Source organism: Lucilia cuprina, chromosome 6 (assembly GCF_022045245.1).
Source record: "Lucilia cuprina isolate Lc7/37 chromosome 6, ASM2204524v1, whole genome shotgun sequence".
Lineage (NCBI taxonomy): Eukaryota > Metazoa > Arthropoda > Insecta > Diptera > Calliphoridae > Lucilia > Lucilia cuprina.
This window is the reverse complement of record NC_060954.1, coordinates 18,268,306-18,294,112: the sequence shown is the minus strand read 5'-3', so window position 1 is coordinate 18,294,112 and position 25,807 is coordinate 18,268,306. Positions and strand designations below refer to the sequence as shown.

General features: G+C 31.1%; 1 protein-coding gene across 4 annotated transcripts; it reads right to left on the bottom strand.

Moving 5' to 3' along the window:
• Positions 1-232: 232 nt before the first annotated feature.
• Positions 233-25,807, bottom strand: LOC111679721 (activated Cdc42 kinase Ack). 4 transcript variants are annotated; one of them, XM_023441310.2, is made up of 7 exons: positions 25,574-25,806; positions 24,422-24,990; positions 5,840-6,347; positions 5,106-5,776; positions 4,001-5,035; positions 2,605-3,939; positions 233-734 (listed from the first exon to the last, which is right to left on the bottom strand). In XM_023441310.2, the coding sequence occupies exons 3-7, from the start codon at positions 6,296-6,298 to the stop codon at positions 635-637; spliced, it is 3,600 nt and encodes a 1,199-aa protein (XP_023297078.2). In that variant the 5' UTR covers positions 6,299-6,347; positions 24,422-24,990; positions 25,574-25,806; the 3' UTR covers positions 233-634. The 4 variants fall into 4 exon arrangements, with proteins under 4 accessions (XP_023297078.2, XP_023297079.2, XP_046809762.1 ...); XM_023441311.2 differs by lacking the exon at positions 24,422-24,990 and having other exon boundaries at positions 25,574-25,807; XM_046953806.1 differs by having other exon boundaries at positions 24,422-25,806.

Below are 25,807 nucleotides of genomic sequence, written 5' to 3'. Positions count from 1 at the left end.
ACAAAGCATGCATAATGGTATTTTATTTAAATACATACAATGATTTGTTTTTTGAGTGAATTTATGGGGAGGCTAACATTTTTTTGAATAAAAAAGAAAAATTTTGAATAAAAGGTTAAATTTTACAGATTTTTAACAGAAATTATTAGTTAATTATATATTTTAAAAAGGTTTTAGTTTTCGTACACAATTCTTAAATATAAAAAATGTATAAAATGGTTTGTGTAAAATGTGTTTGCAAGACCCAATAAAAATTTAAATATAAAAAATTTGGTATATTAAATTGATCGAATTTTTAAACAAGGACGGTTTTATTGTTCGTATTATAAGCTTCATTGTTTAAAAGAAAAACAACTATTTATTGTAGTGTTTAGGGATTTGTAAAAAAAGTTTGGTTAAAAAAAGGAAATTTTTCATTTAGTGATGTCGTTTTTTCGTAATTGTACTGTTTTAAAATCACATTTTAAAATACCAGGTTTCTATTCAATTCATTCTATATTTAAAATTGTCATAATACTTTTTTTCTGTAGTGTGATATAATTGGGAACTATGGAATGATTTGATGGGGGTACCAAGTAGTTGTTGTTGTGTTGGATTATGTTGTTAATGTTGTTGTTCGTATTTTGGGTTTAGCTTAGGAAGTAGTTTCTAATAAAACAGCAGCTGCAAGTTCTAAACTCCAGCCGGTTTTTTGTAAAGCTTGTTCACATTGAGGACGATTAGCAAGACCAAGTCTGAAATAAAAGAAGTGAAAGTGCAAACATTTAATAGAAATTTGGAACAGTATTTTTAAAGAAGAATATTAAATAATTGATATATTGAACTATAAATTTTTAAAATCCTTTTTTTTCATTTAATATATAAAACTTTGCTTAGCACTGTCCTGTTTGTATTAAAAACAAACGTCATATCATCTGAAACTAACTCGTTTTTAATGCAGCAATATTATTGTAATTGTCAAGCGGCCACTGTTGTTGTAACAGCTAAAACTATACAATAATCTAGTTGAGGGGGTTCTACATCAATGTCCAAGCCTAAAAATAGCGCCACTTCAACTGGATGCGTCCAAAAATCCATTGCACAGGTGGATGTAGGTTTGGCTGAATCGTTGAATGTGTAGTGGGTGTCATGAGGACCAAAACCACATGCAGGACATTCATTGCAGACGGTCTATACGTGAGCAGTAGGTAATAAGCCTGTTGCTCCAATTCGACATTTGTTGTGACAAAACAACTCTTATTTACCGCCGCAGGTGTCTTTCACTGTAATTTACTTTATTGCAAGAAGATTTGTAATAACGCATGATTATTTCTGATATGATAAGGAAGAAGGGGAATCAACGGCAGTCAACTATTGTCTCAGTACTGTGGGGTTATCTGTAACAGCATTTGAAAGCAAAAATAGTTCTAGAATGGGAATTAACGGCAGTCAACCACTGCCTCAGTGCTGTGGGGTTATCTGTAACAGCATTTGGAATTAAAATATTTCTATCAAAACTAAAAACTTGTTCTTTAATCCTTAAAAAAGTTGTTCATTTGGTCCCTAACAAAAGAGTCATGTCTTTGCAAGTAGTTGTTGTTGTAACAGTTCGACTGTGGCCGATAGTTCTTTTCTAAAAAAACTTTCGATTGATACTGTTGTCGCTGGGTTGACAATCTTTGGCCTAGTATGACTCGGAACGTTCCGGAGCGTAGATCATATTATCGTCCCCATGATAGTTAAAAATTAAAACATAGTTTCCATATATAGTTATTATTCCCTACTATTCTTCTTTGCTCTGGTTATCCAAATCAGTTAGATCTAAACCCAGTAGACGTGGCGCATCTAACGGCTCGGTTCAAAGGGATTCAGGTTCCAAACGAGTTGGTGTTGAACATTGTGTGTGATCTGTGACATACGCAGGCCAGAGATCTTGAATGGTGTCGTTTATTCTCGACCAGTATGAGTTTAAACGGGTACACCGACCCGATCTAAGCTGTGCCAACATCACTCGAGTACGACAAGATAGGTTTCGTTCCTCGTTTACAACGGGTGGGGAACGACCTCCCAGTGTTATACTATTTTTGGCGTCTTCCACCGCCTCCTGGTGGATAGTATTCAAAGCTGTCCTGTATGAGCTCTCATCACCTATGTTATCCAGTTGTTCTTGGATGTCGCTCTCATACAGACGAAGTTCTTTCCTGACATTCCGTTAGATGGTGGTTCGGGTGGTCCCTCCGACAGCATGATGTTGTGTTCCATGACTGGAAGCATCTTCGTTTCGTCATGTAGGTGTTCTTCTTCGTTCCCTCGACAATCGGTTTTTTGCACCGGAACGACTCGAAGTTTAACGAACAATGACCAAGGATTGTCAACCCAGCCACACCTACTTTACACGGTGGACGTTAAGATCTCCGGTTGCATGCAGTAGTTTTCAAACTATATTTTAAACCATACCTGATCAGTCAATCACTATAAAAAGTTGTCTGTTAAGCCATTAGAAACAAAATTGTCCGTTAAGTTAAGAAGTATCGCTTTATTTTAAAGCTATTTTCTTTGGCAGTCAGAAGCAAGTTCAACAGTTTGAATCGAATTTTTCAAAGTTATCCTGTCCTTTCAACTTACCTTGATAATTGATCAATTTTATAGTGTCTTATAGCTAAATTCGTATCACCACTGGCAGCTCTTAAAGCATTTCGTACATCGATTTCTTGAGTATTTGGTCCTAAATCCTGCATCATCTGTTGTATTTTCTGATGTTCTCTTTCATAGTCCGAAGGTGGCGGGGCATACAGCGAACTGCTGCCTTCCATTTGTGACTCCTGTTGTTTCTTTAGTTTTTCCAGACGTCGTTGTATCTGTTGGGCTGATAGTTGAGGCGGAGCTAAGGGAGCAGGACGATGTGGTCGTAGGTAATCATCTAAAGTTACCTCATCATAAATAGCCGGTTGTGTTGGGTTATTAGCAGTGCCATTGGAATAGTTTTGGCCATTACTATTTGAGATATGACTTAAAGGTATTTGCCCATAATAAGTTGAGGGTGTAGGTGCAACCGTGTCATACATATTATGTCCAGTTACACTGCCATAGATAGAAGCAGCAGAGGCATATACTTGATTGGCGGTTTTAGGAGCCACCACACGATTAGATATGGCCACAAAACTATGATTACTTTCATTAGCCGTAGTGGCTGTGGCAACAGGTGTGGCTTGATATATACCTTGATTAGAGTAGATATTCTCTAAAGCTGGTTGGGCATAATATTCCGATTGATTAGCTACCCTTTCATACCAAATACGATTGACCACACTTTGAGTATTATTGGCTGAAGCGTTTTCTAAATTACTGGGTTTTTGGGCGATAGTATCGGCTGTTGCAGCACCGTATATGCTATTACGATTCTCTAAGACATTGTAATGACCGGCCTGTCTTTCAATATTATGCATTTTTGGTGAAGCTCCATTTATTGAAGAGGGACTGGAGTGATTTGAATGACTGGCTGCTGCTGAATTTTTAAGGGGCGTTAAATTTTGTTTAAACACTGCCTCCTTGTTGGCATACATTTGCGAAGAATTGCGTTCATAATCCTTTTGTCCTTCATTGGAGTACATGTCCTTTTCTAATTCAGCTATAAAGCTTTTATCCAAAACTACTTGTTCGTTAGTGTTTGTTGCTGGTGGTGTAGTAGTTGTTTGTTTCTCCAACGAAAGTGTACTTAAGTTTCTTTGCAATGCCGAATCTTCTGCAGCTGATATAGTTGACGTTTGTAGTTTTGTAGTTTCATATTGTCTGAGAGTTGTTAGGTTGTGGCCAGCTGTTTCTGTAGATATTTGTGGTATGTTTTCTTTGTTGCCTGTTAATGATAAATTAGAAGCTGTTGTGGCTAAACCCGGTCCAGCACCAAATAGACTTTTACGTGCTGCTGGACTATTAATATTGGAATTTTGTAAGGAAGTGTTTCTGCAAAGAGTAAAAGAAATTAATTTAAACTTTTAATTATTTAAAATGATTGTAAACTTACCTTAGGTGAGTATCTTGTTGCTGTTGTTGTGTTTTTATCACATTCGAGTATAAAGCATTAATATCATCATTGGATGTATTGGTGTTGTTAGCGCCATTAAAACTAATTCTACTGGTATCGAAGGGATCTCTTGCTGTTGGTTGCTGTTGACTAAATTCCATTGTATTCGAGTATGTGGGTGGCATTTGATAAGGAGGTGGATGCGGACGTGAAGGCGAAGCACCAAATTCAAAATTATTATGTGTTGTAGGAGTTGGAGGCATAATACTGGGGTTGGAAGCCTCATTGTCCAAGTAATCCTCTCCTTCGGTAGGCACATCTATGGGAGCATCGAGTATACAAAAAGTGCTATCGACATGCATTGAAGAACTTTCACCCAAGTGCAGTAAAGAGGAGTTTTGTGTGAAGGAAGAGGGACCACTAACACCGCCACCACCACCAAATTCTGGGGATATATCAATTAGAATACCTTCTTGTTGCTGCTGCAGTTGGGGTGGTGGTGGCCTTTGTGGTCCTTTATTTTTGTCACTTTTGTTTTTCCCACTGCCACCAGCAGACTGCATTGATTGATGGCGCTGCAGCTCAACAGCTCTCTCGTTTACCAGCTTGTTATAGGAGAATTGTTTGTTTACAATGGATTTGCGTTCTTTAGCATGATGCAACTGTTGCATGGACTGAGCCTGCAAAGAAGCTGTTTTACGTGCTCTCTCAGCATGCATTTCACTACTACTGGTGGCCATAGTGCCAGCTCCACCCCAACAGAAACCGAATGGAGAACCTGAATGACCGGTAGCTCTAAGATTTTCATGCATTGGTCGTATGAGGTCACTGTTGGTTTGTTTGGTTTTCTCCAAAATTTGTCGTGGAAAGATGCCTATATCAAAGGTTCTTTGGTTTTGTCCCTTAATTAATTTAAGTTCGGGTCTACCATCTATAATGGCGATAGTATCACCTGCCTCAATTTGTAAACGATTTGCTTCATTAAAAGCTTTGGCTGCCTTAACCACTTGTGGTGATACGCCCACCAAAAATTCTCTTTACAAGGAAACAAAAAAACACAATTAATGGACATTTTATTTTCCTTTAAAATCCTGCAAAAACTTACTTTATAGCTGCAAAAGTGGGGCGCTCAGCTGGTGTCTTATCCCAACATTGTAACATCATTTCATATACATCTGGCGGACAAGCCTCAGGATGATGCAAACGTTCACCTTCCCTATCGATTTTACGCAAAATTTGCGAACCATTCAAACCCACCCATGGATCTTCACCAAAGGTAAACATTTCCCATAAAGTAACACCAAACATCCAGGTATCGGAGGCATGAGAAAATTGTCTAAAGCGCAACGATTCCGGAGCACACCAGGGAAAAGGAACTTTTTTATGTTCAGACATAACATAACAGTCATCTTCTTGAGGTAGAGCTCTCATCAAACCAAAATCACCAATTTTGATTTTATTTCCTGAAGCCAATAAAACATTACGGCAGGCCAGATCGCGATGTAAAAATCTTTTTTGTTCCAAATAGGCCATACCGGTGGCAATTTGTACCGACCAATTCCAAATTGTAGTTAAGGGAGTATGTTTGCACTGTTTGCGCAAAGTGTCGAGTAGGGAACCACGTTCTGCCAACTCTGTAATCATCATCATGGGTTGGGATAGCACCACGCCGTACAAACGCACCAAATTTGAATGATCTAAAGCATGCATAGCCTGCACTTCACGAAAAAAGTCCTCTATAATGCCGGGTTGTGTAAGATTATCCGCTTTAAGAACCTTTAAAAGGAAATCATATTAAATAACTATAAATATAAGCCGTAAGTTTTAAAAAAAACCTACCTTAACTGCCACCGGTAAATGTTTACCATTAGGTGCCGTTAACCATTCTCCCCGGCGCACTACACCAAATGAACCATCACCCAATTTATTGCCCAGCGTTATATCTTTCTCATGTATTAGGCAGGTTAATTGAGTATTCTGTTGTTTATCTTTATTTGTGGCATTTGAGGATTTCTTCGACGAAGGCTGTTTACCGCCACCTATTAATTTCGATAGAATATTTTTACGCCATTGTTGGGCTTTTTTCTTGCGCACCGCTTCCATTAAACGTCTTATGGCTGGTTTACCCAGACCACAACGTTCCAAATCTTCGGCTTGTACATAATCGAAATGTGCCAGACGTGTGACTTGTAAATCATCGCGTATACGTTCTAGGAACTGTTCTAGTTGAACTTCTTTAAGCAGATCTTCCAGCCATTCGGTATCGGCGACACCTTCCATATGACTAGACGATGTCATATTGATGTGTGAACAGAGAAGTGATTGAACTTATATAAAAAGGAAGTATCTGAAAAGAAAGAATAATGATGATTAGATTTTGTTGTAAATTCATAAAGTTATAGGTTTAGAAAGAATGTTTCGAGAAAGTTGTGTAGAATTTTCCCAATGAATCTCAATAATGGAACCATGGCATTCAAAAGCCACCTTGTTTTTGATTCCCATGGAACTACAACAGATATTAAAACTAATCGCCAATCTTTCTCACGATAATCGGTTCTTCGCTCTGGAACGATTTGGAGTTCAACGAATAACTTCCAAGGATTGTTAATCCAGCCACTCTGACTTTACACATATCGCTGCTACAACAACAACAACTAATAACCAATGCAAGAAAACTACATCTATATTTTAAGGCCATTAAGAAAACTATTACCTGACGTAATAGATCCAAATCCTTTTAATCCTTACAGGAGACCCAAATCAAATAAACCTTTTAATCTTTATCCAAACTAATAATTCTTATATTCAGATCCTTTGAGAAGAAGTTTATATTCAAACGATATGCAGTAGTTACTTGAAAGACAAAAATCCATTTAGATCTAGGTTTATTTGGAAAATCATTATAATGACTTGTTTTTCTGTTAATCTGCTCCTTAAGGCAGAAGTATGTTCTGAAGAGCTTTTAATAAGTTAAAATTCCGAGAGTCTAGGAAGATAAAAAGAAGAGTAATTATTAAATTTTTTGAATATGACGCACGAAGACGACTGCTTTCGTATTTAATTTCAGTAGATGTTGTTGTTGATGTAAAAGGTTTGCTGTAACTGGATGTTCTTCCCTGGGGAAAAAACTGCCGGTTGATACAGCTTTTGCTAAGTTCCGGAGTCGATCCAATTATCATGGGAACGTAGATGTTGTTGTAATGATCGCATAGCGGGCTCAAGATAATATTATGCTCTCCTCTTATCTATAATATCGAGAGAATATATGAAGATTCGACGAAGAGAATAAGAACAATTTCACTATTGTAAGAGAAATCCTAAATCCAAGAGCCATCAACCACGTCCCTAAAAAATTGCGCGAAATTCCAGAAATTTTAGAAGATCGAGCTTCTACATTGACTTCCAGAAGAATTCGTTGTAGCAGTTAAGATCGAACTAAAAAACCCTACAAAATGAGAAAGACGAAGAGGAGAAAGAAAAGTAAAGCTCTAGAGTTTTTAGAGGCCATTGAAAGATCAGAAGTTTGAATTATCGTTAAAAGAAATAAGGAACAATGTATGTTTTTGTTAATAGGTGATACTACAGGACATCAAATGTATAACCCAGAAACTATGGGTTATATTGAGATCCGCTACATCCGGCATTCAATACTAGTAAAGTCCTCGAAGAGTGAAGGAAAAAGATAAAATATGTTTAAGGAAAAGTTAAATGATGTTTTTAAGAAAAGATCATATAGAAATTTAAGAGAATCTTCTTCTTTTTAAAATTCCAATAAATTAATAAACTCACTCAACTTAACTCCTATTAACCAATAAATATTCGATGACTTCATCTAGTGAACGAAATTTTTTTTTCTTAGGATAAACAACCTCAAATCGTACAATTCTGATTGCAACCTAAAAAAATTTACCAAAAGGTTCATTAACTTATTAAATTTTAAAGAGTAAAACATTTCAAAATTATTGCAAACTTCTCTTTTGTAAAAAAATCGATTCTCTCATTATAAACAAATAAAATAAATAAGTTTCAATGTCATTGAATATACAACGAAAGCACCGCGTTCCATTAAAAGCCACTTAGCTTGACACACAAAACAAAATAAAAGCAAAATAAATAAAATAAAAAAACAAAACAGAATCAAAAAGAAAAAAAAAACAAAAAAGTAAACAAAAAATTTCACAAAAACAAAAACCAAAATAAGAAAATTGTTAAAATGAAGATGAACAAAAAATAAATTTAATAAACAAAAGGCGTATGCAAAATACTTTGTTTATTAGTTAAATAAAAAAAAATCCCAATACTTTATGAATATATTTAAGGGTACATATGTGTAGTAATACATTAATTGGAATGTATTATGTGAATTTCTTTATCAAAAAAGGCATTCTTGAATATCAAATTACGTTCATTTAATGTGAGTTTGATTTTTATACAACACTTTGCCAAATTGCTGCTGGTCATACATTTTTATTTAATATTTTTTGCTTTTTTTCTATTTATTATTATCAGTTATTAAGCTTTTTAAATCACCAATCACCCACAAAAAAATTACGTGGATTTTAAATAAATGGGCACAAAGGGGGATTCACTTAAAAGGTACGAATAAATTGCTGCAATTGTATCAATCTCAGGCCTGGAAAATTTAAATTTTGAAACAGTTCTAAATTTTATCAAAACCATAGTCCAGTCTATAGTCTAGTCTATAGTCTAGTCTATAGTCTAGTCTATAGTCTAGTCTATAGTCTAGTCTATAGTCTAGTCTATAGTCTAGTCTATAGTCTAGTCTATAGTCTAGTCTATAGTCTAGTCTATAGTCTAGTCTATAGTCTAGTCTATAGTCTAGTCTATAGTCTAGTTTATAGTCGAGTCTATAGTCTTGTCTATAGACTAGTCTATAGTCTAGTCTAGCTTACGTATTTCCGTGGCGGCAATAAGATATTTTCTTTGTCAAAAAATACTGGAAAAAATTACAATAGTACTAAATTTTCCATGTCTGACCTTTCTACTTGTTTACAATAAATGTAAACGAATTATTTAACAAATGCATTGTTGTTAAGCAAGAGTATTTTTTACAACATTGAAAAAAGAGGCGAGTGCCCGAGTCGTTAAAAAAAGAGGAAGTTAAAAATGTTTCAAATTTATAGCAACAATATGATGGTTATAATAATAATGATAAAGCGTGTACAAATATTTATATATTCAGTTCTATAAGAAAATGTTGTTTGTTATCTTTATGATTTAATAAATAAAAATTACAAACCGAACACTTGTGTTCAAATAATTATGATAAGAAAATTATTAATGAAAATGTGTATATTTTGAAAATTGTTTAAAATATCAATTTACGCTTTTGAAAAATACACATACTACTACCAGTTTGTTAACAAAAGCTTATTATTATTTTTTTTTTAAATTTCACAAGAGTTTCAATTGTAAAATGGAGACTCTTAAATTAGAAACTTTTTATTTTTTAAAAGGTATTTTGTAACTAGTTTTTAAACTTTAAATAAATTTATATATTTTTTTTTTTGTTGCAAAATATGTATACATTAATAATTTATGTGCTAAGGGTTTTGCTGGGTGTATTTAAAAAGTGTAAAAGTAATATAGAAAGTAACAAACACTTTTTAAACAATTTACTTTCTAACATAAATACTAAATTTGTTTCGACCTTGAATAACTTCCATAAAAAAACATATCGTAATGGAATTCCATCTATCATACTTTGTTCATTCAAACGGTTATGTATTTGTGATGTGAACTATCTCGAGTACCATTTCCTTCTTTATTACCGATTGTCTTCGAGCTTTCAACTTAAAAAATATTCGGTTCAGGCTTTCTTATAGTCCTGATACCACAACCTCCTGGTGCCATATTTACTCCAGCTTTTCTACAAAAGTAATTTGGATCATTACACTTCCGTAGCAGATAGCACGTGTATCTCTATTCCCTATTCCTTTTCACATCAGTTACCTCATCCGATTGAAAGCTAAAGAATGTGAACCTGCGTTTATCCATAGCGTTTATCTCGTCGCAAAATTTGCTCGTGTAACGTCCGGATTTACAAAAGTTTGATAAAATAAAAACAATCGATGTTTTTCAAGTTCATCATCAAGAACATGATTAAATAATAGTCCATATCTCTCATTTACCGTTTGAATATTACGTCAGATAGAGAAAATATTGAACTCACTAAACTAATTAAGATAACTCAGTATTTGTAATGTAATTTCAATAAGAAACAAGTAAGAAAATATAGTCGGACGAGGCCTACCATAAAACACCCTACGCCTATATTATGATTTAGGGCGGGTTTTTTACTCATCAGTTAAACTAGGCTTAACTTGCTGTTAGATTAAACTCGGAACAAATTCAGACGGACTTTAACCGATAATTGTGTTTTTCAGTTTTAGATTTAAGCTCAGTTAACTTTGTTAGTATTGCCAAGTTTTCACTCAAAAAACATAAACAATGAACAGCTGTTTTTTTTGCAAACAATACTTTTGTAAAATGGAAAATTTTGAAAAAATGTTAAATAAACATTTAAAACAATAATCAATGAAACAAAGGAAATCAGAAAATTGCAATTTACTTAAAATATTATGTTTTTGTTCTTCCAAAATCATTGTTTTATTGTTTTTGTTAATTGTGTTTTCTCACTTATAACTTGAGTTTAATTGGCCAATTACACTCAGTTAAACTAACATAATAAGTAACTTTACTGATAAATGAAAAACATGAAACATATATTAATTCAGGTTTAACCAAAGAATGAACATTATCTTTATCAGAAAAACTCGCCCTTAGTTGTCATAATAAAGCAATTAAGTTGAATTTTACCTTGCCTCAGATATACAAACTTAAGTCGTTTATTGTTAAATAAAATTGTGAACATTTAAGTGAAATTTTGATGGGGGTTTTTCATAGGAGATAGGGTCATATGAGGACCTATTATTGTAGAATTTATAAAGGAGTCTAATATAGAACATGGTTTTGCAGCGTTTTGTCGAGATATGAGTGTATTAAACACAATTATAAACTTTAAAGTTGTATGGGAGCTAGGTGAAATAGTGGATCGATGTAAACCATTTTCAACAGGCTTCGTCTACGGTTCAATGGAAGATCATGTGCCAGATTTTATGGAATTATCTCCAAAATTGCGACCTGTAGTTTGAATACAAAATTTACAAGCCTTATTCGGGGGTTCAGTCGTATGGGGGATAGAAGAAATAATGGACCCATGGTAACCATTTTAAATAGGTTTCGTCTACGGTAACATAAAAGATCATGTGCCAAATTTCATTGAATTATCTCCAAAATTGCGATCTGTAGTTTGATTACAAAGTTGACAAACTCTATTCGGGTGTTCAGGGCTAGGTGAAATAATGGATCGATCTTAATAGGCTTCGTCCTTGGCACAATAGAAGATCATGTAAAAATTTCATCGAATAATCTTTAAAATTTCGACCTGTAGTCTGATTACATGGTTTACATGGACGGGCAGATGGACGGACATAGCTAAATCGACTCAGAGCTTTGAGTCTAAAAATTAAAAAAGAAGATACTTGACTTTGGTTGTAGTAATTAGTTCTATCTTAAAGGTCCAGTTCTTTTTTAGTGTGATTTGACTCTTTGTTAAATATTAAATGTTCATTCTTAAATCGACCATTTTATTTGAAATTACTTAAAAACTTCAATAATAGTTCACACAAACAATTCCATTGTTATCTCAAGTCAATTGAAATTTTGACCTAAAGTCAAAACAAAAATTTCACACAATAATTTTATAACTTTGAATAAATATGTAAGACCCTTTCATACTTCATTTTTGCAGATTTTGTTATAAACTTACAAAACTGTTGGATTATGAAATATTTCTGAAAATTACATAGACATATACATATAAAATTCAAAGAAATAGACAAATCTTTTTTTTATAACAAACAATTCACATATGTGAGTTTTTCTTCATAATAAAACAAATAGAAAAACAAAATGAAAGAATAATTGTAAAAACTTTACAATTAAATTAGCAAAAACAAAAGTACCGAAACAAAATGAAACTCTAACCAGTGCTAAATAAGCTATTTAAGCCAACTAATACTTAGAACTTGCTTGAAATTTCCACATGATAAAATTTTGTCTGTGTTTAAGTATTTTCTGTTAAACAATATATTTTTATTGGGTTCGCACAATGCTGCTTTTTTAGCGAGGATTAATAAATAATTAAATTAAATAATAAATTGTACTGATTTGCGACGGATAACAGAAATATCATATTTTTGAACGAACTTTAATAGGGAAATTTTCGGTAAACACTACAAACAAAACTTATATGTCCTATGATAAGTTTACTCAAATCTAGTATATTACAATTTCAAATATTATGGGTCTTGCTAAATATAGTATTTTTGCTAGACTTGTAGTTGCTTAATACAATTCGAAAGTTAATCTTTATTAGGAGTTTATTCAAATCAGAAACCGTATCGGTAGACTTTTACAGAATTTGCTCATGTTTTATAGCTACATTTGCTACATTGAACTGTAAGTTTACTATATTTCCATTTCTTTTCTCTTTCTTTTTTTTAATTTTTTTAATGATACAATCATGATTATTCATAGTATTCTTAGATTTCGAGAACTTATCGTTAGACCTACTTATTGTATAAATGCAACAGAAAAACACGTAGCATAACATTGAGTGCAGCAACTGAGCAATGTCATCGCCATCATTCCGAGTACATGCATACATACATATGTAAGTACAATTATAGCAAATATGTTGTACAATATACGAGGGTTATTCCAAAAAAATGTACATAAATTGAGCAAATGGCTTTTGCAAGAAAAACTGAAAATACACTAGAAATATTTTTATTAAAAATGTAGCTGATCTGCCATCAATTTTTTAGACATGGAACGTCAAAACTCTCTCACGAAAATCCATTAAGTTCTTGTTCAGATGTAGTTCTAGTTCAGTTCTAGTTCAGTTCTAGTTCAGTTCTAGTTCAGTTCTAGTTCAGTTCTAGTTCAGTTCTAGTTCAGTTCTAGTTCAGTTCTAGTTCAGTTCTAGTTCAGTTCTACTTCAGTTCTAGTTAAGTTCTAGTTCAGTTCTAGTTCAGTTCTAGTTCAGTTCTAGTTCAGTTCTAGTTCAGTTCTAGTTCAGTTCTAGTTCAGTTCTAGTTCAGTTCTAGTTCAGTTCTAGTTAAGTTCTAGTTCAGTTCTAGTTCAGTTCTAGTTCAGTTCTAGTTCAGTTTTAGTTCATTTCTACTTTTAGTTTTAGTTCAGTTCTAGTTAGTGATCACAACTACGTGATCACTAAATGAAGTTCCAAAATTAAAAAAAAAATACATATGTACATTACGAAACAACTATTTAACCAACCCTCGTAACTGCAGTTTTATACACTTCATTCACTTTATTTTCGCTTCGCTGATGGTTAGCAGTGGCATGCAACAAAAAAAAATATTTAAACTACATATAAATAAAAGAAAAAAATAATAAAAATAAATATATGCACATAACAGCGCAACATAAATAAAATTGCAACGTGCAACACATGTTCTGCCACAGATCACCACAATGGTCAATATGTATTTCCAGAGAATTATATGCACAATGAACATAATTCATAAATATCGAACAGATACTTGCAATAATTACAAACAAAACAAAAAAATCCAAAGATCGTAGAAAAAGAAATTCAATTAAAAACAAAATGTGAACCCCTTTTTATAGACAAACAAAACAATAAAATGCTAAATTGAATTTAACTTTCAATACAAATGAAACATTTTTACGAAAATTTTGCAAAATAAAGGGGAATAATTGAAAGATGTTGTTTTTAAAATGGGGATTTTAATGTTATTTATAAAATACAATTGATTTTCTGCTTAAAAGTGATTCGATTTAAAAATAGTTCAATACCAGTGAGCATGTTGATTTAGAGAGCTACAGTAGTTTTAATACTCCGCAGCAGTTTTATAAGTAGTATATATATGCGTTTTTCTGATATTAATAAGATTGTATACTTTATACATCCTAGGTAATCTAAAGTGTGGTTAATCATTAGTTTAGGATAAATTAGTCTATTTGTCTAGACAAATGTGTTTTTATGAAGGAAGTACAAAGTGCTGAACTTCCTCTTGAGTTAAAACACTGGTTCGAGATAATCGTCTAGAACTAAAGGGTCTCTTACGACAGACACTTAAAAAATAGCAGACAACTGGCAAGAATAAGAATATAAAATATCGTGTTTTATTTATTTACTAGAATATGTTATTCTAAGTTTGTCTATAAAAAATTTTAAATATTTAAAATTAACATTATTGGTCATAGTTGGTAGGTTTTATACAACAATTTTTTACGTAGTAACTCTTCTAAAAAGTATTATTTATTCTCTAACTGCATTATACATTATACACAAGTAAAATAACACAATACATACTTTTCCATTTAAAATCTGTTTTCATCAGATGTCAGTTACAATAAGTCTTACTACTTACTTAAGACGTAAATAATAATTCAAATACAAAATCAAGTTATAGTCAAGACGTAAAACGTGATAAAAATTTTAAAAACATCTTTTATAAAGGTTGTAGTTATTGTTATTTCTTTCTTTCTCTATATGTAGTTATCTATGAATAGTTATTTTCCTTTATCAATAGAAAACTTAATAAAAACTTTTATAAAAAAAAAATTAGAATTTTATAAAGGGTTGGCTACAGTTTTTAGTGTGTGGCACCGTTTTTCTAAGAATTTTTATATTTGCAATTAAAGTTTCTAATCGTTAGGAAAACTATTGTGGTTTTTTAAATAAATGTTTTGTAGTTTTGTGAAAAGGCAATATAAAATATTAATATGTTGCAAATTTTTATCGCTACTGATTACAACTAAATTATTGTAATTATTAAGCACTAAACTAAATTAACATTAGTAGTATTCACAGCTTACTCTTGCAAACTTACAACACTATATGTATTCACTCTTTACAGTTTATACAGGCCTTGTACACCAACAAAAACATTGCAGATTTCTATATCATTATATTTTTCTATAATTTACTACATTATAAAAAGTTTGCAAGACTTTAAAGTATGTCAAAAAGTTATTGGAAATATGCAATATCTTGTAAAAATGCAATATCTAAGTTCTACAATTAAAAATTCCAAGTATAATTTTGCTAAAGGTCCTCACTTTTAGCATATTTTTCAAACTTCTAAGAATGTTATTTTAAAGCAATTGTAAATTTTGTAAATTTGCAATATTAAACATTGTATATTAATAAAATTAAAAGTTCATTAAACTTTAACTACATTCATAGGTTAAATACTTATGAGGGTACTATTTAATAATACGCACATACATATTTTCATTACTACTTAATGTATATATAAATTTAATTTAATTAACTAAAAAGAGCAAAAGAAAAAAAGCGAAGCGAAAATAAAACAGATGATAATAAATTAAATGTAGGTATCGCGCCAACATGTAAAATTTTAATAATAAAAGAATTTAAAGTTTCACTTAACACTCTTTATTAAGAGTCATTAAAATATATATATAGTTAATGTGTCTCGGAAATAATATCACCCAAATTAAGAAAAATTCAAGTAATCAACTGCTAAATAAATCGCAAATTGTTACCAAACTGATGTTAATATTATTTTATAATTATTTCTCTCCGATCTCTAGGACCGTCAATTACCAAAGGTGTTGTTAATGTACTACTGTTGCCGCTTTGAATTTGTCAGAAGCATTTGACGCGGTAGATCTGCGATTAGGAATATGATCATGAAAACTCTCTCTTAGACCTCTTATGAACAATATACTCTTTTCTCAGCTACACTCAATAGCAGATGTGTGAGCGAATGTGTATTACTTAAGAGGAGAAAACCAGGTTAGTTTGACATTTTTGCAACAGCATCCAAAACATCATTTCATCAGAAGATGAAGAACGTATGAACTCGTAATTGATTTAAGACAAGAAATTATGTTGATAGTCTTTTCGTCTTCTTCGCTTCTCAGCCAACGAAACATATATCTATTCAAAGATTAGGAATAAGATCATCAAAACTTTTTCTTGTACATTATATGAAGAGATTGTGGCGAGCAATTGTTAGCTCTCTGGTCAATTATGCATTCGCCATATTCTCTTTCCTCAGTTACACTCAACTGCAGGCGTGTCTAGAATGTAAAAGATTGTTCAAAATATCATTCCATAAGAAGATGTAGGACTTTTTACCGGCAACAATCAAATTTCGTAGAAAAGGTTTAAAATCATAATCGATTAAGGACATAAAATTTAGGCGCTTCCTCAGTTCTTATTGAACGCATCTTATATGAATCTAAAGGTTAGGAATAAGGTCATCAAAACTCTTTTTGCTCCTTATATGAAGAGATTGTGGTGAGCAATTGTTACCTCTCTAAAGTTCTAGCGATTGCTGAGAAATAATTCAGAAGATTTAGTATTGGGCTACTTTCTTAGAAGAATGCAGTTTTCTGAATTTCTATTTCACTAAGAAAAGTCCAAATAGCATCTTGCTACGCATTAACAAACAAATATCTGTTGTATCGGGGAAATCATTACCTGGTATTCAACGAGCGTAACGTTAGTGGAATTCAGGCTCACAGAATCTTAATATTATGGTTCCATGGGAAATCAAATACATCTTTGTAATATTTCAGTAGTCGCTCTCGTTTAAAGGAACAGTCTCAAAAAAAGTGTTAAACAGTTTTTTTGTTCTTTGTCTTCAAAACTTTAGCTTTAACTCTTAAGTAGACATCATAAGATCTAACAAGTAAATAAGGGAATTCAGTTCCTTTTTTAATTAAATACTGGGGCAGATCATTTTATATATTCTATTCAAGTGAACCACTTAATTTCCGATTTTTCTTTTTATATATTAATCAACAGTCTTTAGAGTGAGCCTAGCCAGTAGACCAAAGACTAATCAATAGGCAATAAGTTATATGTTTATAGACTGGTCCATTTTTTAGTTATTAGTCTAGTCAAATATCTTATGGGTCGATAATGTATGGCAACCAAACTTCAGTTGCTTAGCCAGCATCAAAATAAGAGAATTATTTCAGTCTGGAAATGGTTCGGGTCAACCAAAAACTCATTGGATAAAGATTATACTACTATTTTATATATTAATCAATCTCAATAAATTTCTCAATAAACTTGTGCATCGACCCGTCTAAACTAATCCATAGTCAATCAAATATTCCTTAAACCAATCAAAATCTAGTTAAGAGACAAAAGTCAAGAGACATGGATCAACACTAGTCAGTAGACTATTCCATAGATTAGTAATTAGATTCGTCACTAGATAATAGACTAGTCTAAAGACTATAGTCAACAAAGTAGTCTGTAGTAGAAAATTTGTCAAGTAATTAAGTACTATTTATCCTAAAACAAGTAAGAAGTTATAGTCGGGCGAGACCGACCATATAATACCCTCCAACTGTATACAAATAAAATGTCATTTAGTTTACATAATAAAACATTTAAGTTCAATTGTACCTCGACTCAGATATACTTAAGCCATTTATTGTTTAATATAGGGGCTAGGGTCAAATGAGGCCATATAATTATAAAGTTTATAAACATAATTTTGAACATAAAATTCCAATTTGGCGGGTTCAGTTGTAGGATAAATAATGAAACGATGTTAACTATTTTCAATAAGCTTCGTCTACGGTACCATAAAAGATCATGTGCCAAATTTCATTGAATTATCTCCAAAATTACGACCTGTAGTTTGATTACAAGGTTTACAATCCCTACTCGGGGATTCAGTTGTATGGGGCCTAGGAGAAATAATGGACCGATGTTAACTATTTTTAATAGGCTTCGTCCACCATAAAAGATCATGTGGCAAATTTTATTGAATCATCGTCATAATTGCGACCTGTAGTTTGATTACAAGGTTTACAATCCATATTCGGGGGTTCAGTTACTTCGGGGTTAGGTGAAATAATGGACCGATGTTAACCATTTTCAATAGGCTTCGTCTGCGGTACCATAATTCCAAATTTCATAGTTTGATTACAAGGTTTACATGGACGGACAGACTGACGGACATAGCTAAATCGACTCAGAAAATGATTCTGAACCGATTGGTATACTATAAGGTGGATATAGGACTAATATTATTGTGCGTTATAAACATCAGCACAAATGCAATATATCCTCCCCACTAAAGTGGTGTAGGCTATAAAAAGTACTCTTTGCAATTTTAATTTGTTCGTGATAGATATGAATATGTTTAGTAAACCATTTCGTCTAGTTTGACAGATGAAAGTGACAGCATTTTGAAAAAAATATTTCATTTTTATAACCTTTCAGACAAGAATCTGGAGAATTGCAACACTGTATATGTATGTGTCTCTCTAAATTCTAAATATTTTTCGCTTTAAATAAAAATTCTAAAAACAATTTATAAATTGATTAAATTTGTTTAGTTAATCACTAAAAAAATAAAAACAACATAATACAAAATCTAAATTTATAATCTTGTTGATAAAACTAAAGGTATTCGTTTGGAAGTACATACTTATTATAATCTTATTTTTTCCCCTATTTTGAAATAAAACTACAACATTTATTACGCTTTATAAAGTACATATAATATTAAAAAATCTAGTAGTAAATAAAGATTCTTTTCATTCTAAATTGTTTTAATTGAAATAGTTTTTTGCTGCATTTATCTACAAACTGATAATTGCGATTTTTTAATGAATATAGCGTAATGACGTTATTTAAATTTCTTATTAATTTGTGTTGCATATAAAAGCAGAATACAGAGTTTAAAACAAAGTCTACAATTTTGTATATAGGTACAAAAAACAACAAATAACTAATGAAATCTTATACATACTTAAAAAATGTTTGTTTAGTATCTTTGAGATCTGAGGTTTCATATTTAAGTATTTAAAATCTTGTACTTATTTAGCAAATATAAACAAGAGACAGCTGTTAAACTACTAAGAGATTTATTTCGAAGGAGATGTAGCAGGTTAAACATGTGAGCATTATATTAGAAATATTTGAAATGTATTTTAAATTTTAATGGAATTGGGAATTTCCCATGGACAATTTATTATAATATATTTGAAATATTATTAAAACTAAAGGTACATAAGTTATACTTTAAATAAAGTTTAATTTAAAATCTTTACTTTTCTTATCAAACTTTTACGTTTTTTTTATCATTTTTTATGTATTTTATTAAAAGCACAAACTTTTTTAATTTTGCATAGGAACAAGACTATATTTATTACAAATATATTATTTATCAAAGTGGCTTTTAAGTAATTTAATCCTCTAGATGTTGTTTTTTGTCTTTTTATTAAAAAAAACTCTTTCATAACATCATTCTGAGAAAGAAAAGAATATAAAAAAGTATATTGAACGACAAAATATAACCACATTTTACTTCCGGTTTTAAAAGTAAATTAAGAAAACGTTGGCTGCATTTAAGATGTATGTATTATGTTTAAAGACAGTGTGACATAAATAAAAGGTAACAAAATGTGCACAATCTTCAAAACAAACCAGGAAAACCTGTAACGTTTTGAAATTATATCGTCATAATTTCAGCAGACAAAGTGGTCAAGTTCTAAAGATCTTTGGTTGCAGTAAAGACCCTTATTAGATTTAGAGCGTAGATGATCCTTTGGTATCAGTTAGAGCTTAAGTTCAGAATGTTTCATGTCATTTTATTATTTAAAGACCTGATTGGATAACACATTTAGAACTTCGAAAATCTGACTACATATAAGTAGAACTTGATTCGAATATCAGAAACATATACTCCACCTTCATAATATGCAATATTTGACTGTGTAAAATAGTACATTGCTATGGAATTGAACTTGTTAAGAGTAATGAGTTAGCTTGAATTGGAATTTGTAAAGAAACTCCCTTAGTGGGTAACTCCCACGAGATTGACACTTAGAAATCTATAATGAAGATTTATTTCAGGATGCTAAAACCAAAGCAAGTCAAAACTATTCTTGGAGACTATTGAATATAGTCCTATATTTGCAAAGAACTCTACTCATTGTGCCCGTAATATAAGGTCTTTCAGGCTTTGAGGTCTAACTGAACAGAACTGATACATAATAATATTAGTCTGGAGGCTATGGTAACAATTTATGTGTATAGTAAGACTACACTTAGAGTATTTATTTTTATGTTTTCAACAATGTTCTATACTACAATGTTCATGGTAATGAGTTAATAAAAACAAGTAAGAGTGTTATATTCGGCTGTGCCGAATCTTATATACCCTTCACCATAGTGTATTTTAAACATCTTTTATATATTTCAAATTTTTTCCCGACTACATTATTATTACATCAAAAGCTAAACAAAAAGAACAACAACAACGTTATTTACCGACCGATTTTGCTGATTTTAAATAGCGATCTTCTCGAAAGCATGTCAAATAGAATTATTAAAGATTCGGATCTCGCCGATATCTGGGGTCCTCCAAAAACTGATTTCAACAGACAGACAGACAGACATGGCTTAATCGACTCCGCTATCTATAAGGATCCAGAATATATATACTTTACAGGGTCGGAAAATTATATTATAGTAATTACAAACGGAATGACAAACGTATATATACCGTTCTCACGAAGGTGAAGGGTAAAAAAATTGATGCTATTACGTTTGAATTTTCATCTACAAGAAAAGGGGGAAAAGTTAAATCCACTCATTTGTAATGAAATCCGATAAAATAGATAGATATTCACCCCTATCGCCAATCATTATTTCACGTAAAATATCTTCCCTTTTCACTTTTATCGCTGTAAACATTGGACAGCTGTTGCATACAAAATTAACTATTGTGAATGAATTATTTAAAACAAGTTCACGATAGCAATTTTCCATTCGGGGGAAATGAATATTTTAAAGAAACAAACAATTTACAATTCTCTTGACAATAGGGGTGATAGTCTTACGACTATATCAGGAATTATAACGGAAATTTTTTTAATTAATATTTTTCTTGTTAAATCCCTTGGGCCTCAGTCTATTTCCAGAAGTTTATATTACTATAATCTCTCAGTTTTCTTAATTAATCAATAATATGGACACTTTTCACTTTCTTTAAACATATTCAGGGTAATCTAATGTTCATCTGCATGAAACAGACGAGAGGAAAGTCCATCCATTTCTCACAATTATAGTTTGATATCCGATAAAATCCATAACATAGATTAGTAAGACGTGGTCTTAGGTCTGTAAGAGAAATTAAACCAGAAAATTTCTCTAAAAGAACATCTCTTAGCATGTGAAACAATGCTAGTTTAAATTTCATGGGTCTAAGCATACTTTAAGAAGTTTATCTTACGATTTTCTTTCAGTTTTCTCAATTAATCTCTATTATGGACTTATCAATTTCTTTGAAAGGAATCACAATGGACTTTAGAGGTTTTTAAATGAAATTACACATTATTTGTGTATAACTATTCTTAAAGTAAGATAACCTGAGATTCCTACGCAGATTATTTAAATTTTATTCTAGAATAACTTTTCGAAACACAAGTACATCGTACATCAGTTTAGGTGTAACTATTGCCTTTACTATAGCATGGTTTATTTCGCAATGATTTCACTATGGCTCTTCTATAGGAAAAAGAACAGTAGCCTCTCTTAATTGTATTTTCAACGCAAATTCCTTGCATATATGCAATAGCTACATTATTCAGATTGGCAATTAGCAAAATGTTTACTATACCTATTTGATAATTTCTCAAGATTTGCAAGGGTTGTTTGCTTGCTATACATTAGAAGAAAAGTTTTCCAACTAAAAGTAACATTTGCTACTCTATAGTATTGTATTCAGTTACAATACACTATTTTTTATAACTATAAAGTTAGTAGACACTGTAGTTTAAATGAAAGTGAGTTTTTATGTTGTCACTTGATGACAATGCAGGTTTATTGTTATTGTCGATGTTGTTGTTGTTCAAAAAAAAAAAAAAAAATAAAGAAAACAAGTAAGAATGCTATATTCGGCTGTGCCGAATCTTATATACCCTTCACCATAGTGTATTTTAAACATAATTGATCTTACAGTCTAGTTAATAAAAACATTAAAAAAATTTGAGTCGATTTAAGCCGAATGTTTCGGCGGCGGCTCAAGCAACTAAATATAGTTCGGCGGCGGCTAAGCTCCGGCTCGAAGCCGGTCGACTTCGACCTCTGATTCATTGCTGGTAAACATTGACGAGACGTAGATTTTGTTTTTGTTTATCGTAAAAAAATTGTTTTAAAAAGCACTTGGAAAAAATTTGTGTTAGTTTTAAATTTCAAACTTACATTATTCGCATAAAAATTATTGTACAATAACTCACAATCTACTCTCATATAATTGAAAACGTTTTAAATACTCTTTTCTATTCATCAAAAATTATATTTGCAAAACAAAAGGGAAAATTATTTTATTTTAACAAAAAATGCAAATCATATTTTTTTGCTGTGTATACTTTGTATGTTTGAATTCCAAACATACAAAAAAAAAATAAACAGCTGAATAAAACCAAATACATCTACACACACGTGTACATCTTTTTCTATGTACAGTGTTTTTAGTGTTTTTGTTGCTTTTTTAAAAATTTTTTTATGAAATTTTCAGAGGTTGTCTCGGATTTTTGCTCATATCTCCGTTATTTACCGACCGATTTTGCTGATTTTAAATAGCGATCTTCTCGAAAGCATGTCTAATAGAATTATTGAAGATTCAGACATCGCCGATATCTGGGGTCCTCTAAAAACTGATTTCAACAGACAGACAGACAGACAGACAGACAGACAGACGGACAGACAGACAGAAAGACGGACATGGCTTAATCGACTCCGCTATCTATAAGGATCAAGAATATATATACTTTATAGGGTCGGAAAATTATATTATAGAAATTACAAACGGAATGACAAACTTATATATACCCTTCTCACGAAAGTGAAGGGTATAAAAATCCATAATAATCTTGTTATTATTGATGTTGTTGTAATCGTTGTTGTAATACGCAAAAATGTTTGTCTTTGACAAACCTCTAGTGATGACGACAATTATGGTGCGATCCCAACAAGCGTATAGCTCTACTAGCTGCATTTATGAAAGATTAAATGAATGAATATGACAAGTTTTCATTTAGTATTATTGAGTATGTTTGCTGTAGTTTTTTTGTTTTCAACTCATTCAAGTATTATTGAACCATATACAATAGACCATCACACAAATACCAGGGTGTGTAGGTTTATCTTTAGCAATTATATATGGATTATGGCGTTGTAAAGCGAGTTTTACACGTAGAAACATGTATGGAAAACAAGTGCATCTGCTTAATAAAACAAAAGTTTTTTGTTTATTTTATATAAGGGTGGGCAAGTGGGTTTCTTTTTTTTTCCTAAGAGAATAATGATGAAATTTAAAAACATAATACTTTTAGTTTATGTTTTAAAAAACAAGCTTTAAAAGGTGTGTGTTTTTTAAAAATTAGTAGATTTAAATGAAGATAAAAACTTACTAATTTTGAATGTTTTTGTTAATTATAAATTTAGATTTTCTATTAATTTTTCTCAATATTTTAACCAAAGATACTACTTTAAAGAGAGATTCCTAGTATTCTTAGGTGCAAGAATACAAATTTCGAGATTTTTTAATTATTTCTCTTAAGAACACATTTGGAAAGTACTTTATTTTCTTTCCCCTTCAAACGATTAGAAACAAAATACAAATTGTGACATATTTTGTCTTTTAACTTTTTGAAGGAGGGTTGTTTTTTCTCTGACCATCTAAACATTTATAACAAATATAATGAGGGTTAAAATAGGTCATGGCTAGAATAACAATGTTGAAATAAAATTAGAAAAAGAAAACAACAAGTTGACAATAGAATAAAAATACTAACACATGTTAGATTCCATCCCAATAATGACAAATACGAGATAAACAGTAAAAAATCAAGAAAAAAAATTGCAACATTTGTTGAATAAACTGAGAAACAAGTGCAGATGTTGTGGGTTTATTAAATGGAAGACAAAAATAAAACTGACATATTGTTATAACTATTAGTATTTTGGCAAGAGACAAGATTTTTTACCCGACAATATATCGATTAATATTATCTATCTATCCATCTATCTATCTATCTATCTATCTATCTATCTATCTATCTATCTATCTATCTATCTATCTATCTATCTATCTATCTGTCTATCTATCTATCTATCTATCTATCTATCTATCTATCTATCTATCTATCTATCTATCTATCTATCTATCTATCTATCTATCTATCTATCTATCTATCTATCTATCTGTCTATCTATCTATCTACTTATAATGGGACTTACTCATTTAAACTTAAAATGAACTTTATAATAAAGCTTACCTTATCAAGAAGAAATGCTGGCCAAAGGAACAGCTGTCAACATACAAACAAAATCCCACAAAATTAACAACAACAACTACACACAAAATTTAAAAAGAGCAGCTGATAATTTGAGAGGAGCTAAATGAAAAAACTGGTTTTGTTTTTTTTTTTTACTTGTTGGGGAGGGGGCAGCTGTTGTTGTTTTTATTACAAAAAAAGTGCAATAGCGTTCGCAGTTGTAAATTCTGTTTTTGTTGTTTTTGGTTTTATTTTAGGAAGAGCAAAAACCACAAAAAGCCAAGACAACTTTTTTAAAGAACCTGCTGCAAAATGAGATGATTTAAAGTACTTTTTTAAAGCATTTGTAGTTGTTGTGCTGGAGATGCTTTGAATAGATGGCGGCTGCTGCTGGTGGCGTCAATAAAATTGAACACTTGTAGGCCAAAGGCAACTGGTTTCTGTAAGTTTTGTGGCTAGACGGCTTTTTACAGTTTTTTTCTGTTTTTTAATAATTGAATATGATGTCTGGCAGGCTTATCAAAGGCCTTTTCCCATGAAGTGTTAAAGTCCTGTATTTAATTTGTTTCCTTTTGTGTGAAGGAAAAAGAAAATTATGAAATATTTTATGAAAAGCTGTTGCTGGTCGTTTTTTTTTCAAGGGTTTTCTTTTTATTTGCTTTGCATTGTTATTTTTTTCTATTTTGCAATTTATAATTAGCACTATTACACAAAAACAATAGCAACAACGTAAAAATTAATATGTGTTGCAATTAACAATATAATGCAATATTTATTTATTTATTTATTTATTTATTTATTTATTTATTTATTATTTTTAACAGCTTTGTTTAATTATGAAGTAATTTTCTTGTTTCCGCGTTGCAAACTAACTGCATACAAATGTAGATGTTTTTTTTATATTAAGTAAAACGTTTCGATTAGTTTGAATAAATTTTATTAATTTTTTTTTATATATTTTTTCATTTATTCTATTTGTAGCAAAATGTCAAACACAAAACAAAACATCAAAAATATTCACAAACTAAAAAGCAACAAAAAAAACAACAACACAATCATCATTAGCAAACATCATTATTCATTTGCGATTCATGAAAAATCATTTTCACTAGCTCTATTTTATTTAAAGATGAAAAAAAATTTTATATGCACCTTGATTAATTAATTTCTACACTTTTTTGTTATGTTTCAACAATTATTTTAAACGCTTCAATTATTTGCCATTTTAATTAACAAACACGCACTCTTTTTTTTGACTTCTTTTCTATAATTTATGTTTTTTTCCTAATTCTTTTTAATTATCTTAGATTTCTACACGCAAATAAGTTCTTCGTAGTTTAACAACAACATAATCCAACAACATTGATTTCAATTTAATGACTGAAT

Coding starts and splice junctions, on each gene's coding strand:
- LOC111679721 (XM_023441311.2), bottom strand. CDS start 6,298: ATGACATCGTCTAGTCATATGGAAGGTGTCGCCGATACCGAATGGCTG. Junction 5,777..5,839: donor ATTTACCGGTGGCAGTTAAG/GTAGGTTTTTTT, acceptor TTCCTTTTAAAG/GTTCTTAAAGCGGATAATCT. Junction 5,036..5,105: donor CCCACTTTTGCAGCTATAAA/GTAAGTTTTTGC, acceptor TTCCTTGTAAAG/AGAATTTTTGGTGGGCGTAT.